The sequence below is a fragment of the Aotus nancymaae genome, unplaced genomic scaffold (assembly GCF_030222135.1).
Source record: "Aotus nancymaae isolate 86718 unplaced genomic scaffold, 86718_ANA_hifiasm-v0.15.2.pri h1tg000004l, whole genome shotgun sequence".
In the NCBI taxonomy this organism is placed as follows: domain Eukaryota; kingdom Metazoa; phylum Chordata; class Mammalia; order Primates; family Aotidae; genus Aotus; species Aotus nancymaae.
In genome coordinates, this window is record NW_026988415.1 from 16,961,245 (window position 1) to 16,985,234 (window position 23,990).

Sequence of the window (23,990 nt, forward strand, 5' to 3'; positions counted from 1 at the left end):
AACACAGCTCTGGGCAGGGCAGCAAGCTTGATGATGTTGTGAATGTATACAATGCAAAGCAGCTTTCAAAGAGCTTTTGTAGGGGGACTGTCGACATGTATTTTGATTAAAAATAAAACAAGGAAGTTATGCTTGTCTGCTGTTATCTAGAACTACTTGTTTTTTTATAATTCATGAAAATTCATGGTTTGAAATCAAACTAGGAAAAGGTATCAACATTTTTCTTTTTAGCATTTCTTGGTTTTTGCTTATGGTTAATTCACTTGGTTTAGTCTCAAACTAATTCCTTGACTCTTAGGTATCATTTTCACAGACAGTAAAGTGCTGTCAAAAAAAAAAAAAGAAAGAAAGAAAAAGAAAAGAAAAAATTCCCAGCTTCAATATTGTGGAAATGCATTGTCTGTATATTTTTGATATGCCAAAGGTAGTTAAAATAAAATTACCCTTAAATGCACAGTATAGTATAGTTTACATTAAAAAGATAGTTTTAGCCTGTAACTCTTGAATCAGTTAATATAAAATACATAGCAATTTATATTTTCTGATGTTTTGCAGCCTATTTTTTATCCCCTACATTCAGCTATATTTAAAAGCCTGTTTTGCACCAAATTGAATAGAAAATGTTAGGCCAGAAATTTGTTCAAGTAGGTATTATATATTAGGGGGAAATAATTTACTTCCAGTGGTTTAGTAGTTAAATAATGAGCATATAGTCTCTTAGGAATAAGTTGAAAATTCTAACCACTGGGAGTACAGTAGGTTTGTTTTTTTGTTTTTTTGTTTGTTTGTTTTTTTGCCAGAATGCTAAATGCCCCAGTTTGGAAACTATTTTTAAATGAAAATAACATATGTTTAAAAAAATAATTTAGAAATACTTGTTAATACCGGGACTTGAGAAAAATGTATTGGCTAATTAGTAAATAAATCAGTTAATTAATTTTTAAAGGTACCATAAAACACCAGTCTTTAATTAGTAACCACAGTAATCCTTCATGCCATCATTTAAAATACACAATTTTTATACATTTACATAATAGTTTCTGAGAGGAAATATGGAATTCTTCAGCACTTTCTTACATGCCTTATAATAAGTAGCTGCTGATACCTAACAATTTAGACATGTTCTGCCAACCTAAGAAAAAAACACATAATGTCCACTCAGTAAAAGATAAAACCAGTATGAGTTGATATGACATTATTTCTGGCATTTTTTTCTTCAAAAATTATGGTAACTTACTTACACATTAGATCACTCTACCTTGGCTACTTCCAATTTGTATTATAGCTATGGAATGAATTCAATAGTCAAGGTGATTGAATATAATAAAATGTATGTTCATTATAGGTTTTCTTAATACTACAGTTACTTTGGTTCCAAGTTTGAATTTTTTGCCAGATTTGGCCAACATAAAATCTAGTGTCATAAGCAAAAATGTTAGAAAAATTCCCTTCCCCTTAATTAGTAGCAACATAAAAGCCTGTCCAGCTAAGAGGTCTCTCTTAAGGGAAAGCCTGTTTGCCGTATATTCATAGTTAAGTCCTACTGACTATGAGACAGTGGAGGAGACAGTGTTAACAGATTAATACTCTTAACAGAAATACAGACACCAGATACAAGATTCTGGAATGTATTTAAAAAATAATATGTATAATAAATTAAAATTCTCTTTCTTATGATAAAAATTATTTAGGATGCATTTGTCCACAATAAATATGTAATTTAAGTGAGCTGATTCTTTTACAGAAAAATTATAGCTCATTTTGTACCTAAGAATCCAAGAATTATTTTGATTACCTGGATTTCTGATCTTAAAGCTAATCTGTAATTGTAAACATGGGAAATTGTTGGACTTGCATGTGCTGAGTAATTGATATTGCGAAGAAATAATCTTTCTAGTTAAAATAAATGTATTTCTATCAGTAAATCCTTAATAATCAAATATCTCTTCTCTTTACTTTCCATGCTTTTCTGCATGGTGTACAGGGCCAATACTGTGCATGGCACCCGCTTCAAGTATTGGTAGGTTTTTCTACAAAAATTCTCAACATTTTCTAATCTGAAAAATGTGTTTTTCTGTTGTGACTATGAAAGATGAATGACTGAAAGATGTGTCTGGAAATTTTCTGAGTATGTTAAGGTTTAACATGGTGCTTTCTGTTTTATGTCTTTGTAGCATCAAAATAGCCCTGCTTTCTCAAGTCCTAGTTGGTTGCCACTGTGGCCAAATTCTGGCCCTGTCATTTCTCTATTTCTACCCTAACAATAGCAACTGAAATATTTTAAAAGATTCCTTTTTCAATATTTGAAACTAGCCAGACTGGGCAGTTTTGTTCTTTGCTTAACATGTATTATTTAAAAATTGTAAAATACTTAAAATGTCTAACTTGTAAAGTACAATGAAACAATTCCTCCCTGAAAAAGTTATCTATAGGACTTAAAGCATTCAGTGTTCCCATGTTGCAAGAGGATGAGTTCAGCAAAGTCAGAGCATTCTGCAGTGTTCTGTAATAAATTCTGTAGTGTCCTAGCCTGAAGCGCCATTGGCACAGAAGCTAGGCACAACAGAATCATTTTAAAATGACTCTGGGTGTTACGTGATTTTTTAACAAGCAGTTGCACACAGATCCTTTTGTTAGCCACTAACACAATATGGTAGCCATCTCTAAACCATTTTATTCAGCACTAAAACTGAAGAGCATGAGAAAGGAATGAGGAGTTCACAGCTCCTACAGTCCTCATGGGCACCAGGAACAGGAGAAAATAGTGCTGTTTTATGCAAGGAGAAATGATCCCACCCTGTCCCATTCTACCATCTCATATCAATCCAGGCCATCCCCACCCTTTTGAGAGTTTGCAACAAATTGACCTTTGTCACCTTGGTGGACCAGAGTAGATACAGAGCCTCAAAGGCACCACTAAGAGTCTTCTTGAGAATAGAGGTGAAAATGACAACCACATAGTAGCAGCACTCACTAACATAGTGAGGCCTGAATCCTGGCAATGGAGGTGAGGCCCCTGTTACTGAGGGTTTGACTGTCTTCTGTAGGAATAATAAACATTTCTATTAATACCAACAGGAGCACAATATGTATACATTGTAATCATAATGTATACAATTAGAACAGACTTCTGCAAGCTTGAGAAATGTGTCTTTGCCTTCATATTTTGTGAGCTTTCTTGGAGATGTTCCATTGTCCATTCACTTTCAGAGCTCTGCTTAGGAATGCAAACTGCATTCTTTAGTGAGTCTGCTTCCTGTACAATTGCTGCACTCCCAAAGGGAAAACAAGAGTGTTTTTAGAATTGGCATGTGAGACAACAGGGATGGCTCTGGGCAATGGGTAACTAGAGATGAGGAGAAGGGATAACTATGGAGTTTCTGTTAATCACCATTTGGGGTATGTTTTCAGTTTCTGTGGCATTGCACGTCAATTTCTCTCTCTCGCTCGCTGGCCATTCATTTTCTCCGTAGACTTTCAGAAAATCTGAATTTAATCTTTGTAGACATGATAAATTATTACATATGCGTGCTTGCCATTCACACATTGCCATTCACACATTAATTCCTTAGTTTGATTTCTGAAATGAGCTAGACATCAGAAAGCAGCCTGAACACTTTCTAAATGAGATAGGAACTAGAAAAGGCAAAGAGAAAACATCCTGCAAGAGATTTCACAGCTACTAACCATTGTAGCTATAATAGTTGCTGTGAGGACAAGATTTACTCTGAAGTACTCCATGTATTTGATAAATGGCCAGAGTTTCCTGGGAGTTTGCCAGAGATGTACTTAAAACCCTGCATGCATAGTTTACTGTATTATTCATATCTGCCCCCCTGCCACATGCCAACCAGTCAACCTACCATGTATTTGCATGCAGATCAGGTAAGTATACATATAACTGTCCATTTGCACTTGCAAATCTAGTGACAGCATTCATGTCCGTAAGTCAGTGAGCGTAAATCCCAATTTACGATTCCCTAATTCCATTTTGAATGTGCAATCCAGTTACTTGTCTGTTTAGCTTCAGATAGATAGATAGCCCTTGTAACATCCGAGTTTTGTTTTCATATGCATTCATTATAGCTCCTTCTAAAAATTTAGCCTTTTGAGTAAACTACAATGGGATTCTGCTTGAAAACTTACTAAATGTTGAGAATGGTTCCATATTCCATATTGGTAACTATAATTGGCTTTCCCCTTTTCTCTTTTTAATTTTCCCCCTTCCATGCTGTGTTGCTTTGCACTGACTGTGATTGCATGAATACCCTGATGTATTCGTCATTATGATGTCACATTGCTTGTTGCTGTGATACCTACCACACCTCATTCCATCATAAATGTCACGGTTGCCTAAATCCTCCACACTCCTGTGTGTTGCTTCTATGGTTTTCAACTGAAAGTGCCCATGATGCACGGTGCTACACCTACCACTGTGTCTGCAGCAACAACACCTGCCACCAGCGTTCCCTTCGCTGCAACAACTACAGGCAATCAGGTTTGGCCATTTATTTCATCTGTTCAGATCGAGATAACTACAATGTTTTGGTAATGCACAGTATATGCTTTTTGGATTGGTGAGATTCTTGTGTGTTTCTTAAGCCATTGTCACATTTAGAATTTTTATTTGCGGGTATATTCTAGAGTGCTGCATGTGCTTTGCTATTCATCCCAAGATGAATCAGTGGAGTTTTGCTCATTTTTAATTGGTTACCAGATGTCGCTCTTCATATTCTATATCTAATTGTTGGTAACACACCAATCCTCAAATGTATATACTTAATATTTCTTAAATGCTTCCTCATTGGTCAAGAGAAGAATTTATTTTATTTTACTGCCATTTTTTATTATTGTGTTTAAACATTGGCTTGGTACAGTCATCACCTTTTCCTTCAGATCCACTGGAAAGAAAACAAAATATCACATTTCTTTTCAAGACACAGATATCCTTATCATTTCCCAGTGATTGCATTTGAAGTTCCTTCTCATATGGACATTAGATGTGCTTGTTGCTTTGATTTTTATTTGCTTTAGATATTTCTAGGCAGAGTTCACAAGGCAAATTATAAGTCTAGGGGGAGTATTGAAATTATAAAGAGATACATAGAATAAGTATTGTATAATATTAGGGCCATTTTGCCTTATTAAAGTGGTAACCATACTTATAGACTAACAGTTCCACATATATAACAACATAAACAGAATTATCTCAATAAACTATTTTAATCTAAAATCTTTTTTACTACTATAGATGCCCCAATTATCAGTAGATGAACTGAATAGCAGCATGTTTGTTTCACAGATGTAGACGTTCCCAGTAGAAGAGTAAGTTTCTTTAAGTATTAATATAAATAACATTTATAGGTTACCTTTTTTATTTGCATAATTGCACTTACTAAAAGGCTTTAGTAAATATTTTCATTAATAGACATTGCTTGTGACTTAGAGTTTGATTTACACACTGTAAGTTTTCCAAATTGAAATGTGAGAGCAAATATGCAACATTTTTTATATGGCAATGACAGCTGGTACTGTCTTTTCCCAATGAGCTTACACATTCTTGAATGTTTTCATGTTATTAAAGGAATATGATTTGTTAGCCATAGGCACAGATTACTTTTGAGTTGTAATTCTTTAACCATTTTATAGCTTCATTTTTTTTTTGAAAATCAAATTTCAGGGTTTCATTGTTTTGAATTTTGAGTGACATAATTTAGTAATTGAGTCATTATTTTCATTCCAATCATGTCTCTTTTTTAAAATTTTGGTTGTTGTTGTGGGATTTTTTTTCCTCCTTTACCTTCGATCTCCTCATTGCCTGGTACTCATTGTGGTACACACGTCATTTGAGCAACCATTCACTTAGAATATGTGACTTCTGAAGCCACTGAAGACTCCTGGGTATTTTAATTAATTCTAGGGACTTACTAAAATATTGCACCAACTCTGAATTGCATGCCTTCATCATCGAAAGTTTGAAGTTCTCACACCTGGAGTGTGTCATTTGGTTGAAGGAGGCAGCAGTTCTGTTACCTAGTGAACTAATTCCCCAGATCCCAGCTAGCCCTTCTTTGCTGCTGAGGACACATGAGCTCAGAACACTAAGTGTTCTGAACAGAGCTGATAGCTGACTGGACATTAAATAAATAGGTCCCCTCGATCATAAGGAAGGATTTTAAAAGGTACCTTTGAGTACATGGGATAAATGAAGGAGCTATAAATTGTAATCATTTCCAGGGGTGTCATTTGGGATAGTGGCACTTGGGAATAGCACTAAACATGAGAATGTAGGTTTTGCCAACACTTGCCCAACTTTCATGTGTTGCTTTACATCAAGGTAAACAAAAGTTGTCAAATTAACTTTCCAACAGAGCATGTTTGGGAAGAGTGATTCCTTTTTGCTTGATTTTGGTAGCAAATATGGAGGTATTTGGCAGAACATAATCACTTCAATATGTAATTGGTGCTGAAAATGTCTTTAAAGTTTAAAAATGTAATTTTGTACAATACAATGCCCAGATTTCACAATTAGGCTATTTCTGCATGGCTCTAAAACATTCAGATAAAAAGTTGAAAGTGTATTTAATATTTGCATATTTCAAAATGTTTGGTAGCAAACATATTTTCTCAGTACATGCCAGTTGAAAGAGGTGGACACATCGGTGGACGTTCAATGGAAAGTTTTGGCATTGAGCAGATAGATAATGCCTTAAATGTTGGAGTGTGTCTCTGTTAGCTTAGGGCAATTCTCCACATTAGCACTCAAAGGGTACCATAGACTATCATATATACATGGCTCTTTCATGATTATTCTCAGTAGTCCCATTTTAATGTGAAATTCAGAGTGGGGATATTTTGGCACTGTTTAACAGATACAACTGGAACAAGACCTGCACTCTATTGATTATTTGTTCAGTAACCCTTCAATATTTCTCACTCTTTTTTTCTTTCTTTTTTTTTTCCATTTCAGATGAAATACTGAACAGCAGAGTTATGGAGTATCAGAATCTTTCCATGGAAACCTCCATATGGCCTTTCTATATATATTCTTGTATTTCTTCTTCTACCAACACTACAATAAGCGTGGTACAGTCAATATATTAAGCAAAGCAAACCTGCCAGCCAGCAAATTCAAATAAAAAATAAAGCATTAAAAATCAATGAAGATGTTAAAACAGAACATGAATAGAAAACTAATAACTACCATCCATCTTATTTGAATTATCAAGCAGAACATGACCATAAAATTTGGTAACTTGTTACATTACTCTTTGTCATTTTCTAATAACCATGCTAAGTGAATTTCCAGAGTGAGCTATTGGCTTACTGTATACATTCTTAGTGGATAAATTATTCATCTGTTTTTGATTTTGTTTATAAGATAGTCTATTGGGTTGATTCAGGATGTAACAAATATATTCAGTACCATTTCTTGAATTTTACTGTGTTGTGCTATGTTAGGTTTTTACATGCTGTAGTGTTTTGCTGTATACGTGTGGTGTTTGATTTCAACTAAAATGTTATTAGTGGGGAACAAAAGTATATGCTTAAAAACATGACAGTTTCATGCAAATATGCTTTCTCTCTTTAGAATATTTCTGTAGGTTTCTTGGGACTGACATTTAAAATGCCTCACTTTTGAGTGTGCACAAAACCTGCTCATTAACATGCATGTGTATAATTTGTACCTGCAGATCTTACGTTGCATAATACAATCAAATTGCTAGATTTTTTAAAGAGAGAAATAATTACCTGCACAAAGCAGAGAACTTCATAAAACATTAACCCCTAATTCACTTTTCTTAAATAGCTTGGAAAATAAGATTTTACCTTTAAATGAATTTCTCAGCATTTATACTAACAGTTATGTAAAGTGCTCATTAGATTTTTTTTTTGCGTGGCTTGAGAATCCTATCTCCTAGGTTGAGTGTCTAAAACTGAGCCATTTGTCATCTTCAGCTGAGAAACTGATGCTTGGGAGCTTAAAATATGCTAATTACAAGTTATAAATCAGAGAGATGGGGGTGTGGAGATAGTTTTTACGTACTGGAGGAAAGTGTGTAAAACCGTGGCCGTGTCACCTTTTACACAAGTGCCATTTTCCAAATGCAAATGACTCATGCTCTTTAGACTACTCTTTGAATAACAAATAAGATGCAATCTAGCAAAAGCCAGTCAGGGTGAAAGAGAATTGGTTACAAATGAGGACTTTCCTCCCCAAATGGACTATCTTCTGTATTGATCACAGAGGGAGCCTGAGTACAGGTTTGGAGAAATGGCTAGGACAGGAACAGGGAAGCACTTACAATTATTCCTAGATTTATTCAAAAGAACTGGGAAAGATGGTTGTAGTTATCTTTAGCTTCAGTTCAACTGAGTTTTGTTTCGTTAAACAGTTCAGCGGAGGAGAAAGCATCTGTGATATATGGCAAGTGTCCCCCTGCCCAAACTTTAACATTAGAGCCTCTCACATTATAACCATGCCTCTTTTTTGCTTGTTTGGATTTGATTGCCTTTATATATGTTTGAAAATGACAATAAAGAGGGTTTTAGCACCCTTTGGATGAGATAGCGTAGCTATACTCCACAGAGCTCAACTGAATTCACATTATTAATACTTATGAAATAATTTTATAACCAAATAGTAATTAATTCCTGTGGTGTGTGACATATCTCATCCACTCTACTCAGTTATTAATGTTACTATTATTATACAGTGGTGGAAACATATGATATTTTACATCAACTAATAGATTTAACATTTTCTAGTAAATAGGTGTTCTTCCACCGGAAAGTATAAAACCATGACAAGTAAAAAGTAAATCTGATTGAGGATGCCTTAAGCTGGCTAGAAGTGTTTGAATCACAGAACAATGGAGTTAGCAAAATAATTTTCATAGTTGATGGAACTGAGGTCAGGGGCATATGACTTGCCCAAGGCTACCTAGCCATTGTGGGGCCCAGAAATATCTCCTGCCTCCAGTTGTTCCTTCTTTCCAGGTTTTTTGTGCTTCAGAACATTTGAGGCTCTCTCCCAAGGCAGACCCATTTGGCTCAGAATACAAGAGAGCAAAATTAGCTTTCTGGGAATTGATATTCTGTTGATTTTAATTATCCATCCAAATCTTGATCAACAGTGCTTTCTAAACAGCCTTGCTTGTATTAATCCATTGTCAGCTGTTGACAGTGTTGCGTGGGATTAGAGATCAAGAGTTGTCCTGACTTTTACCTATGGACTCTTTGAACCAGTTAATTTCTGTTTCTGAAATCTTAACATTGCTACAGAAGAAAGTAGCTATGCCTTTTTGAAATTCCTCATGTATGGAACTGAGTTTTGTATGATCTGTGCCAGTGCCTCTCCAGAAGAGTAGATCTGATTACATGAATCCAGGAGGGATGCACCTGAGCTAGTATGGATATATTTCTTAAAAGAGACAAGAACTTTTTTGTGCAAAATGAACATTTGTGTAGTTTGACATCTGCATGCAACGTACTATCTCACTTAACTTTTTCAACTTTGGGCAAAGATGTACATAGACCATAGATAACCTAGAGTATAGCTGTTTTCATGTTGCATTAACCACTGGAAGACATTAACAATGACTTACTTTTTAGTAAAAAGTTCAGTGAGAGATATTTAGGGTGATTGTATTTTTGCTGCCACAATTTTCTACATTGTTGGCATTTTAAAAGTTACTTTGTAAATGAGTTTAAAGAAAGAAAGAAAGCTCAAAGCCCTAAAGTTTTGATCAAATTCAAGAGTTTTGAGAAAAAAAAAATACAATTTTAAGATGGCACTCTTTAAACTAGATGTGCAATGACTTATTCAAATTATCTTTATTCAAGAAAAGAAAAGAAGAAAGATAAGTCACTAGACTATAAATTTCCATTTAAAAAGACAAGTCACAAAGCAAATCAGTGACTCTAAACAAAAATTTACTGGATGAATTGTATATATAAAATTCTAATCACTTATGATTCTTAGTTAACATTTTATAAGCTTTATATTTTACAGGGGCTTTTTTTATTTATCCAAAATTATTGTTTTCATCCATTTTCCTCAGCCTTTTGCAAAAATAGGCAAGAGTGCTGAAACTTGGATAAAAAGAGTCATGTATACAGAGAAAATAATCTAAAAGTTATCTTTAAGAGGGTTTTAGTAGTGTCAACTTTTTAAAAAAGTACTACGTGACCATAACATACATATATTTTAAAGAGGGATTATGATTAAATTAAAATAAATGGATTCATAAAATTGCTATTTAAATACAGTATTTACTTTTGCAACTGGAGCATGATTCCACAACCAGCTGTGGCATTTCATTTCACTTTTCTAGATCAGAGGCTTTAATTTGTAGTTAATCATGATGTGGAAAATCATCTTCTCTCTACTCCATCAATTTTCTCCATCCATTTTTGAACATGCTGAAGCACTTTGATCTTGCCATAAGTGTTGTCCTTTACCACTAGGCGGTGTTCACTAATAGGAGGGCCTCAAATCACCTGCTCTCCAATTTGGGAAAAAGCAAGTACCTCCTCCCTCCCATCAGCAGAAACCGAATGAAATTGATCTTTGCAAATTGAATCTGTTTTAAGTAGCATTACCAATAAGCATAGTGATGTCTGAATAAGGAATGATACTTACATTACATTTTATTAAATAAGAGAGAAAGTCCTTGTGCTACTTTTGAAATGTTATTTGGTTCTCTGTCCCCCTTTGAAGAGTATACATGAGGATGCTCCTAGGTAAAATGCAGCCACAAGTTTTCTGAGTTCCTTTAGTCTGTAGGGTAGGCTATGAGGTACACAATAATCAGAAACTGAAATCCTCATTCTTTTTCTCTCAAATACATTTCACACAAATTGAAATAGAAATAGGTAAAATTTATTAGGGAAATCTGATTTCCCAATTCTGATGAATAGATATACTAAGACAGTAGCCTTGTTTAACCAGTGCCTATAGAAGGCACTAGAATACATAGCATGTCCAAGAGGATAACGACTTTGTTGTAAATTTAGTTGCTAGCCTGATCAAACTGTAAATATAACTCACTAATTGGTACCATGTTTTTATTTTTCTTATTGTTCATTTTTAAGGTTTTATTTTATTGCTTTTCTGTAGCTCTAAGTAACTAACGAATTTAATTTTGAAGGAAAGTTAAAGTTTAAGCTTTTACTGCATGGATTCAGCTCACCTAGCTAGGTTCTGAACTGACACTGAAGTATGACAAGATACAGATTATAGTCCAAAATTTTCCTTCACAGTTCACAATTTAAGAACAAATGTAACTTTATATACAAATAATCATTGTTAACTAATTATATTTAGTTGTTGCTTTGGCGACAAAACTACAACATGGCTACCTTTAGACACTTGTGTGTCTGAACATTTTACTTGTAAACTATAGGTAGTTTGTGACACTATGAGCATGTAGAAGATACAGCTCAAAACTCTGAAAACAGACATGGTTGAGTCCTTTTTTTAATCCTGAAGGCCCATATATAAAAGCTGAATTTGTATCCTTGTGTGACTTTTTGTGAAAAAGTTTATAACACATGGATTCTAGAATCAGGCTTGATAGTTTATAGAATTTGTTGTGTGGATTGGGTTATTCCACAGTATTGAGACTTCAAAACACAATCATTGCATTTTTAATACATTACCTGACATTTTATATGACTTTATTCAAAATTACTTTATTCAAGTGGCATAGCTGTAGCTGCAAAAATTCTGTTTTCTGGAATTACATACACAAATATATCTACATGAGGATTAAAGCATGACTAAAGCCTCTTTTGAAATCAATTCGTATTTTTAAAACTATACATAAAGATATTGTGGAATGACCCCTTAACGGTGTTTAAGAAACATATGCTGCAGTTAATTGACTGTCTCAGTTAGGGTGCGGATGTGTGAGACACACCTTTTTTGCACTTATGTACATAGTCCATGAAAGCAATCCATGGAGCTTTTTTTAAATGTAAGAAGTCTGTGATAATAGTGGAAAAGTTAGTAAGAGAGAGTTATTTCTAAGGCTTTGAAAAGGAGGGTGTTTTTGCTCTAAGACTTAACTAAAGCATAAAGTTGCTTTGCTGTTATGGAGGCTTTCTAGTTTGCTACAGGTCACCAAAAGAGAAGGCTAATAACAAGTAACAGGTCAACCTCAGCTAACAACACTGAACAGGAGTAGAATAGCTTTATCATTTAACAAGATCATTAGCAAAGATTGTTTGCTTTTTAAATTAATCACCACTATCACACACACACACACACACACACAGACACACACACACACACCCCAGGCAGGTTTCTAGAACAAATTTTCCTTTTTCAGTGGTTGCAAGCAGTGAAATACCTCATATGTTACAAGATAGATAGTCCCGTTATGATAGAATCAGATTTCATCTTTCAAAGACAGTGATCAGCTGATATATGTGTCAGTTAAAATGTTTATCAATTCATACATATTTAAGAGACAATCAAATTGTTAATACTGACCACTGTTCCTCCTTTAAGATCCAGTTACCAAAACCAAATTGGCAACCATTGAAAGATTATATTTAAGAGTTAAGGATGGCCAGCATAGGGCAGTTCACTCCCTTCAACAAAGGAAAAAAAAATGCCCCTGGCACAACTTTATAACTGGCTTTATTTACATTATACCTGTTCAGTGGAAGCTGTTTTCTGACCTACCTTTACCAGATTACAAAGTACTTCACTGTGCCTCTTCAGCCTCCCACTGTTTTGTTTTAACTAAACAGAAGAGAACGAGCCAAAATCTTACATAACACAGGAGCTGGAAGAGAGTGTTTCAGTCTGACCATCTCTGCCCATTTTAGCTCCCACAACACTTATAGATAGCCATTTAACTTTCTTTTTCCCCCCAGGCAATGAGACCTAGAATAGGTCAAAGTTAGAAAGGGTAAGCATCTAATCACCACAGGTACTTTGAGTACCTAGAGAAGGAGCCCATCCTGGGGTTGGTAGAGTTGCTATTGCTACTCATTTTGATAGTTCTTACTTACAGAGAAAGAAAAATAAACCAAAGCCAGAAAGCAATCCAAGCCTTACAGTTGTCCAATACCTCAGGGCCAGTTGGCTAGAATTCTCTTTCCCTCAGCCCATAATCACTTAGAGTTAGCCATGCAACAAACAGCCTGACAATCTGACCAGCATTTCCATTGATATAAAATGTAAGCATTCCTTCATTCTGTAGTTAGGAACTCCAACTTCAGTCTTATCTCCAACATAATTTCCCAATTTAACCTGTGTACTGATACGGACATTTCTTTGTGAATCTTCCAGATTCAATAATATATTTTTCTAAGGTCAATAGAGATATGGCATTTTAAGTCAGGAAAAATCACCTATAAATTAGTAGGAATAACCATAGAAGCATCACAAAAGATAGAGTAGATGGCATGGTGTGCATGTTGACAGCCACCGGGTCATACTCTGGGGTTTCATCATAGGGGCTGTGTTTCAATAAATAAGAAAAATTATGGAATTAATTATAACAAATGCATGTAACTGAGGCCAAAAAAAAAAAAAAACCCTCTATTACTAAGCTCAAGAAAGTATTTAGTTTGACTAATTTGTGCTGTTTCCAGCCCTTCCACTTGTTCTTGCCTGTAAGAGAATCACTAATACTCAAAAGCTGGATTATTGAAGAGAAATTTTATCTTTAAATAGAATCCATCCACAATTATTATATATGTAAAGAAAAAATGAATCACTATGAAATAAGTCGCAGCTCTTTGCAGGTATTGCAAAATCCTTGCTAGGCATCTACATCATATTAGTTTTTAAAAAAATACCTCTGTAACAAGACCTAAAACTAACATAACTATTAAGCAGTGCTTTTTTTTTCTCCCAAAGCATACAACCTAAAGATTTATGTATCATAAAACTGCATGGTTCCAGAGCTTTATTTCTGTGTAGAGATGCTATATGTTAGTGATGGAAACAAATTATTTTGTTGCTATGTCTTTTGTATCTAGCAGTTGAGAGAATGATATGATCATCATATCACTGGATTATGAGAATGAATGCCCTTTTCAAAATGAATTTCTTTTTAATATTATTGTTGCTGCTTTAATATAAAATGAGCCATTTGTCCCCATGCTCCCAAATTACAATGATTTAAATTTTAAAATTTTTAAAGGATTTTCCTAAATATATTCTTTTTTAAAGGGCTAACTTTATGCATTCATATAACAACAATTTGGAATAATGTGAAAAATGGAAGCACATAATTTGGGTGGAAAAATGACAATTTAAAATATATATAAGAAAATTATTAGCCCTGTGCGACATTATAGATTTAAATAATGACCAGAATATTTCATGAGTACAAACTCTTCCCATAGTATTTTTCCTCCAAAATGCAATAGCTCATTCCTTCAACTGCAGATGCTTTTTTTTCAAGTTATAGTGTTGTAGTGCTTGTTTATGTTTAAAAGTGCACATTTTGCAACTCATTTTAGTATGCTACTTCTTTGTTTATTTTTTGTTCTTTTAATAAAGTACATAAACTTCTTTGTTCTGTCTTTTTTATGAATCCATATTCACTAGGAGTTCACTTGAAGGCTACTCATGTTCTAATATATTAATCCTAATATTCTAAAATGAAATTTAAATTTGTGATTTGGCTCATGTTATATTTCATACATAGAGTAAACTTATTTCCAATAATAACATCAGTATTTTGAATTATATAGATAATACATCCATCATGTTAGGCCTATTACACCTGTAAGATTGAAGTTACTAACACAAGACACTTCTATTTTAGTAAAAGAAAAGTAAAAATTTTGAGAGAAAGCTTACTAGTTTCTATTGTGCCTCAGAAATCCTAAGGCATATTCTAAGATACATTATTAGAAATTTCTGTTTGCCAGTTATTCATTTCTATCCTGCATCCCCAGTGGAATATATGAAACCAGTGTTGTTCATTTCATACTTTCCAGATGGGCATCAATTGTTTCATAACAATGAGATGCATGAATTTTTTCATTAAAATGTTTTCTCTCACTTAAAATTGGTTATCTTCAACAAATGGCACAGGAATAAAAGGATGATCATTTGTGTTCTTTAAGAAAGTAAATGTACTTTGGTAATACTTTATTCTTCCTTATTTCAAAATGCTTCAAAAACGTGAATCTGGAACTTCTCTGCATTGACCACTGTTCTGGAGTCGGGCTGATAGAAAACTGGGGTGAAGAAAGTTTAGATCAGAGGCTATGGCAGAGCAAAGTATTACTGATGTGTCTCTTAACAGTGAAGACGGTTAGGGAGGAGGTTGGGTCCTTGTCAAGTGTCAGCTGCCCTATACATAGTTCCCTTACCCCTTGTACCATGTTTTACTATTTCTAAAGTGGTTCCCACAATGGCATTTCTTGATGAGCCAATTTTGAGCCATTTAATGTGTTGTACGTGTTTCTGTGAGTCTGATAATACCAGCACTAACACCAGTTCTGTATACAGACATTTACAAGAGGTCTTTGGCCTCTTTAGAATTCAGTTAATGTCTCTGTCTTTGAAGCTGCTGAGTGATAGGTAAGAATTCAGGGCAAGCATTCCCGACCATCATCAAAGTGGAGACTTGGGAGTTTCTATTGGCTGGAAGAAAGTCGACCCACAGGCAAAACCAGATGTAAACCAAGTTTGTCTTGGGTACTTTTCAAATTCTTTTCACAGCATCCTTTTCTCATCCCTCATGGTGGCCTCTGGCCCTCAAAAATCCTCATAATAGCAACTTATCAGGCCTGCTTTCTCTGATAGATCTGGAATTTTCCCCTTCAGTACTTTCCTGTTGGGCTTCTCAGACTATAGAGAACTGCTCATAGTTGAAATCTAAGAGACGAATTACCCTATAGTGTTCAAGAATGGCCGTATTAAATGTGCTGCCCCTCATGGAAGTGTTCACATTTAAAAAGGCATGACTTTCCCGTGGGCAAATATCAGACAGCTACATGCATAGATAAGGGAGGTATATTTTACTTAAGCAAACTTCTAGGCATTGAATCTCAGTGTTTAGGTGCAGAGATGGAGTTCCCATAAGGAGTGCAGTCATTCACCACCTCAGGAAGGCTAAAAAATGGAGACTCATAATTTTGTTATTATCAGGAAAGTTCTGATATGATAATGAACCTAAAATACTGGCTAGATAGTGAACATCCTAAAATTCCACTGACCAGAATGCACTCCCATGGTCATCACCTGTAGAGAGCATGATACAGTGACAGGCCAGATACACGATTGTAATTCTGGATTAATTTAATGCCTATATTTGTTAAACTTCAACAGATGGACACACACTCTCTGATTTTCTACTTGGCTCTTTCCTGTACTAGAAATGCACATTTAACTAAACCCTCCCAGCTATTCCTTTCAGTGCCTGACTTACACTACTCCCTTAGGCAGGAGGACAGTGGGTGTCTCGGGAATAAAAGCCAAAAGCTCCAAACAGGATTTTGGATGCAAAGGGCAGCCACCAGGAAATAGGGTGAGCTTTGTGAGAGGGACAGACTATCTGATTCCCATCTGTACAAACATGTCCAAAGCAAAAGCACAGCCTTTTAAAGTGGATACAGAAATTAGTATACAAAGGCAGTTCTGGTCAGTGTAGCCCAGCATTTTTGTGTTGTGCATGGAAAGAACACAGTGAAGAGGCAGGCAGGGCATCTAGTGCTAAGTGCAACAGATATGCACACACAAATCCAGTTTTCCTGATGAGAGAGAGGAAAGTATCTCTTCATACGTGATGTAATGTAATACATGCATGTACAAGTACAAAGAAAGATTGATTTTTAAAAAATCAGAGTAACTGGATGAAGAGACATAACAGCACCTGCTAAAGCAGCCAGCCTGTTCATTAAAAACTGGACTTGAGGGAATGGAGAAATAATCTGAGGATCCTGCAGTCAGCATGCTTCTAGAGACCTTATGGCTACAGAAGATGATGATCAACTCATAGAGGTGTAGTAGGCAATGTAGTTCTCAAGAAGAGGGTGGGAAAGCATAAGATGGGGACTAAGACTTTGCCGTTAGCCTTTATGACAAAGAATTGAACAACCCTTTGTTGGAAAAAATGGCTGTTAAGAGAGAACTGTATCTGTGTTAATTATATACATTTCTATATAGTAAGTAGTTATTGATGTGCCTTTGTTAACCATTTAACTATTTAATAAATGTGTGGATAGTTTATTCAAAGTGTTTCAGTCCTTCTCAATTTCTATGAACAAAGTCACAAGTTAAAGAAATCAACTAATGGGGATATGAACAGACACTTCTCAAAAGAAGACATTTATGCAGCTAACAAACATACGAAAAAAAGCTCATCACAAGTCATTAGAGAAATGTAAATCAAAACCACATTGAGATACCATGTCACGCCAGTTAGAATGGTGATCATTAAAAAATCAGGAGACAACAAATGCTGGAGAGGATGTGGAGAAATAGGAACACTTTTACACTGTTGGTGGGAGTGTAAATTAGTTAAACCATTGTGGAAGACAGTGTGGTGATTCCTTAAGGATCTAGAACTAGAAATATCATTTGACCCAGCAATCCCATTACTGAGTATATGTCCAAAGGATTATAAATCACTCTATTATAGACACATGCACACGTATGTTTATTGCAGCACTGTTCACAATAGCAAAGACTTGGAACCAACCCAAATGTCCATCAATGATAGACTGGATAAAGAAAATGTGGCACGTATATACCATGGAATTCTATGCAGTCATAAAAAAAGATGAGTTCATGTCCTTTGCAGGGACATGGATGAAGCTGGAAACCATAATTCTCAGCAAACTGACACAAGAACAGAAAACCAAACACCGCATGTTCTCACTCATAAGTGGGTGTTGAACAATGAAAACACATGGATACAGGGAGGGGAATATCACACACCAGGGCCTGTTGGGGGGTGGGGACTAGGGGAGGGATAGCAGTGGGGTGGGGGACTAGGGGAAGGATAGCATTAGGAGAAATATCTAATATAGATGATGGAGTAATGGATGCAGCAACCACCATGGCACGTGTATACCTATGTAACAAACCTGCACGTTCTGCATATGTACCTCAGAACTTAAAGTACAAAAAAAAAAAAAAGAAAGAAAGAAATCCTCTTATGGGTAGTTATACTAGGAAAACTTACACCCATCAGAATCCAGGCAAACAATGGTCATAATTTGGGGTTCACAGAAAGGGCTGCCAATGAAAGCCAAGTGGCATTTGTCCTAACAATCATACCCCATTTTCACAATTAATATATAAAACCTCAGTGATAAGCAAGTGTTTACCATAAACTGAGTTACCAGCCAGTGTTACCAGAACACTCTAATAAGCAACTCCTTTCTTCTAATGGATACCATCCGAAATACTAAAGATGCCCGGAATCTCAATGTCATTGGGATAAGATTCTGGAGCCAGAGGAACACCCAAACCATTCAGGAGCAATATCCAAGGAGTGTCACACATCTGGGCATGTTTTCCTCTACTCTCCATATCCTGGAGAAATGCTGTTCCTGTGGGCAAAAAAAATACAGCTCTAGATATTGTTAGGGTTGCTAAGGGAAAAGTCAGTCCAAGAATAACTTATTTAGTAATAACAGACTAAAAAAATCTATCAGAAAATTATGATTGTGGATGTATTCAGTGCCGTGCCATTTGACACTTCTCCTTTTTGCTCCATCCTCCACATTCCTGCCAGAGTCATTTTCCTAAAGTCAAATGGTGGATTATTTCGATTCCTGATTAAAATCTTCACAGTTCCTCAATGCCTATGAAATAGTCTATACTCTGACATAGCACTCTTTCATGCTCTGGCCTTGGGCTTCCCCTTCACCTTTCCCCTCTGCCTTCTATAATGTGTTGTAAAAGCAAGCCAGAGGTGAACAGAGGTTCAAACAGTAAAAACAGATTTTATTCAAGACTATTGCCATATGGGAAAAGAGACCTCAGTATTGAACGTGGTTCAATTCTAAATACAACAAGGAGGAAAGGGAATTTATAGCCAAGGAGTAGGGTAGGGGACATTGGATGGAAGACTACTAAGAGGAAGCATCAGAGATAAGGGTGGGGTGGCAGGATTCTGGCTAACCTGACCTAACAGAATTCTTGCTGAAGACAGGTCAGGGTGAAAAGACATCACCTGGGAGTTGGTGGAGGATGAGGGACCTGATCAGTTACCAAGGGTGGGCTTCTGGCTAAACCAATTTGACAAGATTCTTGCTAAAATTGAGCAATGCAAAGACAAACATGGAAGTGTAAACACTGAGGCCAAGTTGAGAAGAGGACTCAGAAGAATCAGACTAAAGTCTGATCAAGTAAAAACCTCATCACTGTACACTCCAGACAAGTTAAAGCACCGTTGGGGAAATGCAATAAAATAAGAGATCTTCTCCCCATCCAGAAATCTTCTCCAGAAAGGTAGTAAAGAAAGAAAACACTCTTATTATTGAATAAACATTAAAGCAGAAACTCACTAAGAGAATGCAAAGACAGAAAGAAATTTCACCCCCTAATATAGTCAAGCAGATACAACCCATTACGTGTATGTTCCCAAGATAAGTAATGACTAGTCCTTGAGCAAGAGGATTTGAGAGCACCTTTTGTCACATAAAATTTTGTCCTAACTTTATGGTGATAATTGGGGAAGTCACTTGTGTTGGCTTAATCTGAAGAAGAAACAAATTTCTCATTTATTTTACGCAGGAGGTAGTTTTGCAAACTGGAGAAAGGCCCATGAGGGTTAGGTTCTTACCCTCCTACGGGAACTGGGAGATAGGGAGGCTACCTTCCTTGATATTTGCATTTCAAAAAGATAGCTCCTAGGAGTTGTAAGACTGGGAGAAAGGCTTACTTATTTAGCCATTAAAAAGATTTGCATAAAAAAGACTTGCAAAGGACAGAGAAAGACATTTTAAAAGAAAAGGGAAGTGGGTAGTGTAGAAAGAAGTTTCTTCCCTTATGTTCAACGGGGAGAATTAAGCTTCTTATTTTTAACTTGTATCTGCCTTTACACTACTCTCTGTTTCCCAGATACACACCATAGTCTCCCATGTCTGCATTTTCATCTCAACTTGGAGCATCTCTTCTCCTCCTTCTCCTTCTCCTCCTTCTCCTTCTCCTTCTCCCTCTCCCTCTCCCTCTTCCCTCTTCCCTCTTCCCTCTTCCTCCTCCTCCTCCTCCCTCTTCCTCCTCCTCCTCCTCTTCTTCCTCCTCCTCCTTCTTCTTCTTGTTCTTCTTTGCAAACCCATTCTATGTTGACATGGTTTGGCTGTATCTCCACCCAAATCTCATCTTGAATTGTAGCTCCCATAATCCCCACACGTCATGGGAGGAACCTGGTGGGAAGTAACCGAATCATGCGGGTGGGTTTTTCCTGTGTTGTTCTCGTGATAGTGAATAAATCTCACAAGATCTGACGGTTTTATAAAGAGCACTTCCTCTGCACATGCTCTCTTGCTTGCTGCCATGTAAGATGTACTTTGCTCCTCCTTCACCTTCTGCCATGATTGTGAGACCTCCTCAGCCATGTGGAACTGTGAGTCCATTAAACCCCCTTCTTTTATAAATTACCCAGTCTTGGGTATGTCTTTATTAGCAGCATGAGAATGGACTAGTACATATGTATATATCGACCAGCACTCCCTTGAGGTCTTCTCTGGCCTCACCTGCTACCACTGAGATGTAGCTATTTCTTCAGTGCTTACCAGGTGATCTCAAAGTTCAATGCCCAACTCCTCTACAGTGCTTCTAACATTATCTCTGTGCCTCCCTCACTAAATCTGGCTTCTCAAGAGCAAGAACCAGGTCTCGTTGATTTTAGTATCTTTTATGATACTTGAAACAGTAGCCATATAATACAAATGCAATAAAAACTTGGGCGAGAAATAACTAACAAGTCAGGGCACTTTGATTGTAAAGAAGAAAGAAAATGCATTCAAATTAAATGGATTTATGTAGTGATACAGAAAAATTTCAGTTTCCAGATGCAGGAAGAACAACTGGACCTCATGAAATTGAAAAGTTATCAGTGGCTTGTTTCTCACCTCTCTTTCTCCCTGCCTTGGTCTCTCTGTGTCTGTTTGTCTCTGCTCTATTCTCCTGCTTCTCTGTGCAAATCAGCAACCAGCTTTCTCTGCTTACCTATAAGCACTGATAACTTATCAGTGATTGATCAGGACTACTCCCAGAATGGTAGCCTTGTAGCAAGTCTTCACGAATGATAGCCAACCTGAGAAGCACTTGCAAGGCTTGTAAAAAAAAGATTGCTGGGAACCCACCCCACAATTTCCGATTCAGCAGCTATGATATGAGGTATAAGAATTTGCATTTCTAACACGTTCTCAGATGGTTGGTTCTAATGATCTGGGGACTACACTTTGAAAACCATTGATTGATATGAACTTCAAACTTGACTCTCCACAGAGAACTGACCCAGTCACTGGACTCCAATGCCTGAGTCTCATGAGAGAGAATCTGATTGGCCCAGTTTGAGTCAGACGTTATCCCTATTGCACTCAGTTGTGGCCAAGAGGTTGGAGTCACATGGTACATATGACATGTTGCCTCTTTCAGGCTGTGGGTTGGGAAACTTTCCCAAGAGAGTAGATCTCTAGTGCAGTCACTGCCACGGCTGTTTTTAAAGCCATCAGATTTTCTACACTAAATTAGTTCGTTGGTTCATGTGGCTCAATTCTCTATAGCCAATAGAGCCGATAGGAAAGTAATAACCATCTGTTGGGCATCTCCAGCCAGTCATCTCAAACTGAATTAAGGCTTTATGTTCAGCCCTAAAATCATAATCTTCCTTCTCAAATATGCTGCCTCTCTAGCCAGTAGTGCAAGTCAGAAACTCCTTTGACTCTTCCTCCTTTACCCCAATCTATAAACTTCTGTCAATTCTATTTCCTAATTATTTTATTTATCGCTTCTATGCCTGGGTTAGTTTAACTTGACACCCTACCTCCAGGGATTTTATTTTTTTCTAAATCTGTTCTTCACATGACTGTCAGAGTGGTCTAGCTAAAGCAGCTTCCCAACCTTAGCTCCCAGGACAGTTGTGTTCGGCCTGGGGTAGCCGGAGCCTGGGCTTTTCTCCAGCAGCACGCAGCTACAAGTCTACCTCACCCAGAGTGCCACACAAAAGTTATCACGCTCCATATACTAAGATGTGATATGAAAAGAGACTGGGAAGCTTGGATCTAAAGCACAGCTTTGACTACATAACTCCTCTGCTAAAAAACTTTCAATGACACCCCATGGGTCTTGGGGTACAGCCTAAACACACCTTACAATAGCCTATAACATCTGGCATGATCTAATCCCTGTCTACCTCTCCAGCCTTATCTCTTGCCATTACTTGCCTTGGACTTGCTTCAATAGCAGGTAAATGCTTATGCTTGTAGTTTCCAGTACACATTCTACTGTTTCATGCCTGCAAGTCATTGCCTGTGATTTTCTTTCTGCGTGGAATGTCCATACTCCCCCTTTTTGCCTGGCTAGCATCATTTGAGGATCTGTTTAAGTACCATCCCCCAAGAAAACTTCCACATCTGCTCCCCACTTCCATTAATGTACCCCTCTTTGAAACTCTCATTATACCTTGAGCACAAGTCACTGGATTTACCACACTGTATTAAAATATTTTTTTCCTGCTTCTCCCACTATCCTATGAGGTTTCTTTGAGGTAAAGGTCTGTGTCTCATCTGTTGCTCTATTTCCAGCAACTAGTGTAGCGATTAAAAAGTAGTATTATACAACTCAACAGCAACAACAAAACCCAGCTGGAAGATGGGCAAAGGCTTAAACAGATATTTCTTCAAAGGTATACAAATGGCCAATAAGCACATGAAAAGACATTCAACAGCATTAGGTAAAGGCAAATCAAATCAGGAGTAGGGTAGGGGACATTGGATGGAAGACTACTAAGAGGAAGCATCAGAGTAGCCACTAGGATCACTATAATTTTTGAAAACCCAGAATGTAACAGATGGTGAGGATGTAAAGATTGGAACTCTTTGTGCTTTGCTGATAAGAGTGTAGGATGGTACAGCCACTGTGGAAAACAGTTTGGTGGTTCCTCAAAAAGTTAAACATAGAATTACCATATGAATCAACAATTTCAGTGCTAGGAATATACCCAAAAGAACTTAAAGCAAGATCTCAAACAGACATTTGTATATCCATGTTCACAGCAGCATAATCTACAAGGGCTAAAATGTGGAAGCAACCCAAGTGTCCAGAAACAGATATATGAGTAAGAAAAATATGATATATGCATATAATAGAATATTATACAGCATTATAAAGGAAGGAAATTCTGACATATGCTATAATATGGATGAACTTTGAGGACATTAACTATGTGAAATAAGCCATTTCCAGAAACAAATACTGTATAATTCCATTTAAATGAGGTACCTAGAATTCACAGAAACAGAAAAGGGAATAGAGGTTGTTAGGGTCTGGAGGGAAGGGGAATAGGGAGTTAGTGTTTAACGGGATATGATACGGTTTGGCTGTGTCCCCACCCAAATCTCATGTTGAATTGTAATCTCCACGTGTTGAGGGAGGGGGCTGGTGGGAGGGGATTGGATCATGGGGGTGGTTTCTAATGGTTTATCACCATCCCTCTAGTGCTGCCTTGTGATGGAATTCTCACGAGATCTGGTTTTTTTAAAAGTACATAGCACTTCCCCCTTCGCTCTCTCTCATGCCCGCCTTGGTAAGATGTGCTTGCTTCCCCTTCCCCTTCCGCCATGATTGTAAGCTTTCTGAGACTTCCCAGTCATGCTTCCTGGACAGCCTGTGGAACTGTGCATCAATTAAACCTCTTTTCTTCATAAATTACCCAGTCTCAGGCAGTTCTTTATAGCAGTGTGAGAACAGACGAATACAGGGTATTACAGAGTTTCAGCCTTACAAAATGAAAAGAGTTCTGGAGGTGAATGGTAATGATAGTTGTACAATG

The 23,990-nt window shown here is 36.7% G+C and overlaps 1 protein-coding gene across 6 annotated transcripts in view; it reads left to right on the forward strand.

The window, feature by feature from the left end:
* Positions 1-14,539, forward strand: part of MBNL3 (muscleblind like splicing regulator 3) — a 113,952-nt gene extending 99,413 nt beyond the window's left edge. For 5 of the 6 annotated variants that reach the window (XM_012458773.2, XM_012458766.2, XM_012458774.2 and 2 more), the window contains 4 exons: positions 1,985-2,020; positions 4,404-4,498; positions 5,252-5,325; positions 6,971-14,539. In XM_012458773.2, the coding sequence (XP_012314196.2) occupies positions 1,985-2,020; positions 4,404-4,498; positions 5,252-5,308 (188 nt within the window). In that variant the 3' untranslated portion in view covers positions 5,309-5,325; positions 6,971-14,539. The remainder of the gene's footprint in view (positions 1-1,984; positions 2,021-4,403; positions 4,499-5,251; positions 5,326-6,970) is intronic. The other variant, XM_012458770.2, reaches the window with a different exon arrangement.
* Positions 14,540-23,990: the final 9,451 nt, after the last annotated feature.